The 7,629-nt window shown below is 48.7% G+C and overlaps 1 protein-coding gene across 1 annotated transcript; it reads left to right on the forward strand.

The window, feature by feature from the left end:
* Nucleotides 1-6,334: 6,334 nt before the first annotated feature.
* On the forward strand, nt 6,335-7,102 carry LOC149343896 (uncharacterized). The gene has a single exon (XM_089547096.1). The coding sequence runs from the start codon at nt 6,548-6,550 to the stop codon at nt 7,100-7,102; it is 555 nt and encodes a 184-aa protein (XP_089403222.1). The 5' UTR covers nt 6,335-6,547.
* Nucleotides 7,103-7,629: the final 527 nt, after the last annotated feature.

The following is a 7,629-nucleotide window of genomic DNA, read 5'->3' on the forward strand; positions in this document are numbered from 1 at the left end:
GATCGAGAGCCCGCTCGAGGTGCGTTTGACCGAGGCAGCCGTCTCCCAAAACCTGCCTAAGCAGCAACCCTCGATTTTCTCAAATCGCTTGGATATGCTGCCCAAAGAAAAGGGCCTTTGTTTTGGAGATAATGCTGCGCGGGTCCTTACCATTTCGAAGGCTCGTGAGGTCGCGGCGCCAGCAGAGCACGTGGTTGAAGAGGGCAAACCTCAACCTGTAAGCCCGAAGCCTGTAAATTCTCACGGTGATGAGCTAGAGCAGGCTTTATTGCAAACTGTGGATGAGACGAACGCCGGCGACTTAAGCTGTGCCGGCTCCGCGCTACGTAATGACGAGCCAGCCCAGGACTTACTCACTGGTAGCACAGGGGTAAACAGTACCGACAATGGTGCAGGCTATAGTGAGTCTTCCGAAGTAGGCGCAAGGGATGAGCTGGGGCTAGGTGAGGAACTGAATACAAATCTAGTGTTGCCCCACTCAGATGGCTTTCTCGAACTCCTTCGTGTGGACAGAGAAACGTTCACCGCTGAGCAAGAGAAAGACCAATCTCTACGCAACTTGAGTCACCAAAGTGACATAGGTGTGTCACGGAAGAACATACCTTTCCAGCTCCGTTCTGGCCTGCTGTACCGCCAGTATAAGGATAGGAAAGGTATCCAACACGACCAACTTACTGCCCGCGTCGCGATCGAGAGCCCGTTCGAGCTGCGTCTGACCGAGGCAGCCGTCTCCCAAGACCTGCCTATGCAGCATCCCTCGATTTTCCCAAATCGCTTGGATAGGCTGCCCAAAGAAAAGGGCCTTAGTCTTGGAGATAACGCTGCGCAGGTCCTCACCAGTTCGAAGGCTCCAGAATTCGCAGCGCCAGCAGAGCACGCGGGTGAAGAGGGCAAACGTGACCCTGTAACCCTTATAAACTCTCACGGTAGTGAGCCAGAGCAGGCTGGATCACAAATTGGAAATGAGGCGAACGCCGACGACTTAACCTGTGACGGTTCCGCGATGGCTAGTGACGCGCCCCGCAAACCAACAGCGAGGGTTTCCACGGAGCGGCAGCGTAAAGAGGTGGCCAAACGGGAAGAGTTAATTAAGGGGAAAGTGCGGCTCTTGTTGACTGCTCGACTGAAATCCGAACCGCGTAGCCGCCCCAATTTGGCACCTCGGTGCTCAAGAGTTCGCACCCGCCCCGTGGGAACACAAGCCAAGAGAACGCCACGCGCGAACCCAATCCGAGAGAGACGGATACGCTGGCACGGCATTCGCACTCGTTCGTTCCCTTCTCGCATTCTGCTTTCTGAGCGTCACCCAAACATCAGAACCGTGAGACTTGGACGAGGAACAGTTAAGGGTCCCAAGCTGAAATTCCTAGCCTTGTGTCCTGTTGCACCTGCTAGAGCAGCAATCCGACCGCGGCCGCGCAGGGGGCGGCTGAAGAATAGGAACCAGTAAATTCCTCTAATCGTAACGTTGTTTCTGGACGGTTTCGAGGAATAATCCTATTCAGTTTATTGCTTGTTTCTTTTTGTTCATTTAACTCTCCTGTACAGAAATGCAAGCTGAAATTCCTAGCATTATGTAATGTCTCATCTGCTAAAGCAGCTGTCGGACCACGGCCGCGCAAGGGGCGGATATGACGCATAATCTCATATTGAGTTTAATGCTTGTTTTTTGTCTTTTGTTCATTACACTCTCCTATGCGAAATGAGAGCGAAATTTTGGAGCTTGGCATTGCGCGACTCAATTTACATGCGTTGCAGAAAATTGCGAGGTAATGGCAACGCTGATGGCCTCAGCCGAAGCTTTCCCGTGTAATGCCCTTCCCGGACTCCCCAGTCGTTAATCCGCTATGCAAATTTGTATTTTATTTTTTTGCTTTAGCGGGAATCATTTTGGTCTGTTTTGTATGTGTGTTCAGCAGCTCCACCTTCCCCTTGTGCTCTCACGGGCGGTGGCTTTCTGTGACAAAAACCGTGCTACGGCACCCCCCCAAAATTTTAGGAAATTTTTCCCTTTTGGCTAAACAAACTCTGTGTATTCTGGTTTGGCCAAACTTGGAAACTTTCGGAGGAGGAAGTAAATTTCACGCGACAGCTCATTTTCTCTAAAGAGACTTTGTTGACCGAAAACAGCTTGGCAGTTCTTAAAGTCGGTTTGGCGCTTTCTGCTTGTTGGGCTTTGGACTTTGCTGGTTGAGCTCGTTACAGCTGTCAACGAAGCAAGAAGAACCTTTGGGCCCAGCTGTGACCAAAAGCCGAACGGACACAACTCCAGGTCTCTGCGCGCAGCAGCGTTGGCTGCAACCACTACGAGACCTCTTCGGGCGGCGGACGTGCTGTTGTGACCGTACTTCGGACCACGTGGGCCCGATCAAGCAGCTACCGTGAACAATCAAGAAGGCCGACAACCTCGCGACGACCATGGGAAGTGGGATGCTTGGAATGCGCCTCCGAGCCTCAGCGGATTAGTGTAGCAGGAATGTCTAGGGCCATTGTCAGCAGTAACCCCAGCGAAATTCCTTGAGCGGAGGTGACCACTATAGCGGCGAAGGCCGGAGACGCGCCGGAGGTATTGTCCGAGCGACCACGGCGGAGGCGACGTGCCGGCCGTGGGTGGTAACAAGAACGTCCCCTTCGGTCCATCCGATTGGACAGTGCTCGTCGACCATTATTCCCCAGCCAGGGATCTGGGGAAACCGAACGATATTTAACTCGGCCGTGAGTGTGGCCGAGAGAAGCCTGCTAGCTCCAGTCGACTACGGTTGACGAAGACGTTCCCCTTCCACTGAGAGCCATTCTCAGTCCCGCTCTATGTACATAATGTAAATAATGTAAATATAGTTTTTCCTTCACTTCCCCTACTCCCCGTCTCCGGCCCACGTTTCCTTCCTCCTTCGGCAATGCGGCGGTGATCCTGGATCCGATGCCTGGTGGGACACGCTACGAGCTCGGCAAAACATAACACCAAGCCCAGAATTTTTTCAAATTATTGAAAGAGGCTTTTGAGAACGATCTGCTCAAGATAACTTGGCGGAATTTGAAAACGAAAAAAGTTCAACTTGTGACTAAATTTATTCCCACCACAACATTTTGTGCCAATCATCATAAGCCATGGTTTTCTAAGTCATTAAAAACAATTGAAAACAAGTAAAAACGATTATTTCGAGCAGCAATACTTAACCCAAGCGCATGCGCATGGAATAAGTATTACGAGGCTGAGCGCGCGTATTTGCTATCCGTTCGAAACGCTAGACGCCGATTTTTTTTTTGGCATAGATCTGCCAAACATCTTAATCAACAATCTGCGAAAATTCTGGCCAGTACTAAACCCCCTGAAGACACGCACTATCACTCTTAGTAACGCACTTGAACAAGAGGCCAGTGACGTTGAATCCGCGAACATATTTAACCCTGTGTTCGCATCAGTTTTCACTGAAGAAACTGACACGCCACTATCTGATACAAATGCACATCCAATAACTCTAATGCCTTTACTAACATTTCCTGCACATGGAATCACCTCCATCATGGAAAATATTAAGATATCATCCACAGCAGGTATTCACGAAATCACCTCGAAGCTTTTAAAGAATACTCGGCACGTCTCTGCAGCATACTTATCTTTACTGTTCACGCAATCACTTCACACAGGTAACATTCCTGGCGACTGTAAAGTGGAGAAGGACTTTCTGGTTCAAGTCAGGTGGCAAAGAATCACCCCTTAACTATCATCCCATCTCGTTGACTAGTGTAGCACGTAAAATTATGGAGCATGTTATTTTTTCGCACAAAAACCATTTTCTTGATTCGAACCAGTTTTCACATCACACTCCGCAAGGATATCGTAAGGGTTTCTCCTGCGAAACACAATTAGTCATTTTCGTTCATGATCTCCATATCAATCTTGATCACAACATCAAACCGACGCCATCATTCTGGAATTTGCTGAAGCCTGTGACAAAGTACCTCACAAGCGCTTTCTAGTAAAACTTTCCGTGTTAAATTTTCATCCTAATGCATTACAATGGCAAAAACAATTTTTAGCGGTCTCGCCCAACATGTCTATGTTAATAATCAAGCCTCTAATTCACTCCCCCCAACATCAGGCGTTTCTCAAGGTTCAATGCTTGGTCGCCTTCTCTTTCTTATATACATCAACAATACCCATGCATGCTTCCTCTATCATCGGCATGTTTGCTGGTGTCTACTTGCTTAGCGCACAATTAATAACCCATCAGATCAAATAGCCCTTCAAAACGACCTAACTTGTATAAAGGCTGGTGCAGCAAGTGGCGCGTGGAGTTTAACCCCAACAAATGCAAACACGTCATTTCACCGCAAACGCAAGCCCGTTATTTTTTTACGTAATCTCTGGCGTCGCGGTAGAATTAGACAATTCCTATAAATACTTGGGAGCAACCTGAAGCAAAGATTTAACCTGGACTGCACATGTCACTATCATTCTACTATCACCCAAAAAAAACCCTTGGTTTCTTGAAACGTCATTTGTGCCACGCACCGCCAGATGTTAAGCTTCTTGCGTACAAGTGCCTGGTTCAAACAAAATCAGAATATGCATCCCCTATTTGGAGCCCTAACCAAATCTACTTGTTAACATCTCTAGAATCGCTACAGAACAGAGCCACTAGATTCATTCATTCATGTTATTCATATGATATCAGCATAACATCTTTAAAGCAGAGTTGAGCCTAAGAAATCTTGCCTGTCATCGTCGTATCACCATCATGTGCTTATTTCTTAAGTTTTTTTACAGCTCGTTGCCTATTCCACCCTACATGAGCCATCCAGCGCGCATTTCACTCAGCCTTGGTCATCCCCTGCAAGTTGCCCTTCCTCAGACTCATACCACAACATTTTCTGTATCATTCTTTGCTCGCTTAACCAAAGACTATAACGGTATTCAACACGACGTCACTGCAACCACCTGTCCATCCTGATTTTTAAATTGTGTAACTCAAATTTAACGATTAACATTTTTATACATAATGCTTGATTCTATCTGCACCCACCCCTTATGTGATAACCCCTAACTGGCGCTCTTTAGGGTATTAAAGTGAAGCGATGTGATAGTAAAAATTGAGTTATATGAAGCGAGTACTTAGTTCCACGAATCAATAGTCATCTCTTCTCAAAGTCTCACCAAAACATTTCTTTCTGGCAACAATTGTATTCGTCTGTGATAATTACCAGCTCCTGGGGGAAATTTCACTCAAGCATCATGACCATTGCCGCCGGCGCTAGTCTTACATCAGCGTTAAAAAAAAAAGGAAACTAAGTGCTGTGGCACTAACCTGTTCCGAGACGTGCGGTTAGGAAGTCCTTCACACTTTCTTCAAACTCACAAAAGGCGAAACCTTATCTAGGCCTTGCGCATCGTTTTGCCTTCAGGATTCACGGAACCATTGAACTCAAGGCGCGTAGTAGCGCCAAACCCCGATCAGTGATCTTCAGATTTATAGGCTACCGCGTTTAAGTCTATATGTTGAAAACTGCTCCAGATTTAATATGTCAGATTGTTCATTTAGCGGAGATTTTTGACGCGGAGTTTCGTTATCCATGAAAACCTGTGTAACCGAAGCAATGAAAATAGAGATAGGAAGAGAAAAGTTACTCTGGCTTACGGTAAGAATAGAATAAATAGTCGACACTTCGCCTGTGACTGTAATCACGATGATATGGTTGAACTGGAACCAAAAAAGTGCACAGAAAGCGAGGTAGAACCACGATTCATCCAGTCGCGATGCCCTCCACTAGTAATAAATTTTTACGCCACAGCTTTGTCAATAAAACAGAAACTTTAGCCAGACGCTCTCTTTTGAAAATATAGGCCCGATACTGCTAGTTTCAAGGAAACGTGGTTAACCTCGAATATTTTTCACCATAAAGGTGTCTTTCTCGGGAATATAATCGTGCGCATACGCAGAGCATCAAATGGCGGGAGCGGCGGGGGCGACGCCATTCTTTTCAAAGAAGACATTTCTTACTTTCATGCAAGTAGCTTCAGGTGGTGAAGATATATGGTGCAGAGCGTATCTGCAAGAATAAATTCGTTCTTGTGCGGCCGCCGCGGTGGCTCAGTGGCTATGGTGCTCGGCTGCTGACCCGAAAGACGCGGGTTCGATCCCGGCCGCGGCGGCTGGAATTTCTTTGGAGGAGAAATTCTAGAGGCCCGTGTACTGTGCGATGTCAGTGCACGTTAAAGAACCCCAGGTGGTCGAAATTTCCGGAGCCCTTCACTACGGCGTCTCTCATAGCCTTAGTCGCTTTGGGACGTTAAACCCGTTAAACTAAACTAACTAAATTCGTTCTTGTTGTTGTGAACCGAATGCGCTACTGACACGTGCCGTGCTTATCTTATGAGGCCCACCGACCAAGCCATCTGTTATCGGCAGTGGTCCCGGTGACGTCACTAGCCAAGAGGCTATAAAACTACTAACCGCTAATAAAGCTCGTTCCTTCTTCTTCGCCAACCACTTGTCGATTCACTACAGTGGCGACGAGCGGCCCACCGCCGGGCACTGGCTGCTCCATGGCAGCCCACGTTGGACCGCCGGGTTTCGACGAAGTGGACGACAGTTGGGAAGCATACCAAGTACGTCTGGAGTCCTATTTTGAAGCCTACGGAATCGATGATTCGAATAAGCGACGGGCGCTTCTAACGGCAGCTTTAAGTACAGCAACAGTCGGCAGAATAACGGGGCGTTGCGCGCCGGCCAAGATTCAAGAGCTTACCTACGAGAAGCTGGTCGAGCTACTGACTGAGCAGTTTGCGCCGCAGGGCAATGAAATAGCGGAGTCTTACAAGTTCTTCACCAGGTATCAGCGTCCTGACGAAACAACGAAGGACTTCATTGTCGCAATTCGGAAGATGGCCTGCGGTTGCAACTTCGGTGAGTCAAGGGACAGGATGCTACGAGACAGACCAGTTTGCGGCCTGCGTGACGCTGGAGTTCAGCGAGCACTCTTGTCAAAATCGTCGCTGACACTCAAAGAAGCAGAGGAGGCCGCTTTAGCGGCAGAGATGGAGCCCTCAGCGTGGATCACATGGATAAGACAAAGGGTCAAGGCAACGTTCACGCTGTGAAGAGCAAGCTGCAGGGTCCACCGCATTACCAGTAGACTCACCTGCATACTTCACCTAGACCGAGCGATGGTGTTGTTTGTTCGTGCTGCGGTAGCACTGGGCACAGAGCAGCGAAATGCAAGTTTCGCCGGGCGGAGTGTTTTCGCTGCCGACGAAAAGGGCATCTAGCGAAGATGCGTGTACTGCAACAACCAGGAGTGGCACATTGCGAAGAGCATCCTTCAGAGAACGAGAGCGAGCTTTGTCTGCTAAATGTGTACACTGCATCTGTTAACTTGGTCAAGCCCGTGGTTCGCACCTTCGACTGGAGTGGAATTCCGCTGAAGATGCAAGTAGACACCGGTTCACCGGTCTCCATAATTACGTGGGGGACATACTGCAAGCGTCGGCACGCCTGGCCTGCGCTCCGCGAGACCTGCGAGACCTGCCTGGCCTGCGCTCCGCGTCTTTGCAGTTGTCCTGCTTTCTTGGCAAGCTTCCCGTGAAGGGGGAGCTCCGGCTTCCTGTCTCGTACTCGGGTAAAACTC

Source organism: Amblyomma mixtum, chromosome 5 (assembly GCF_055824585.1).
Source record: "Amblyomma mixtum isolate Tamu chromosome 5, ASM5582458v1, whole genome shotgun sequence".
Lineage (NCBI taxonomy): Eukaryota > Metazoa > Arthropoda > Arachnida > Ixodida > Ixodidae > Amblyomma > Amblyomma mixtum.

Coding starts and splice junctions, on each gene's coding strand:
- LOC149343896 (XM_089547096.1), top strand. CDS start 6,548: ATGGCAGCCCACGTTGGACCGCCGGGTTTCGACGAAGTGGACGACAGT.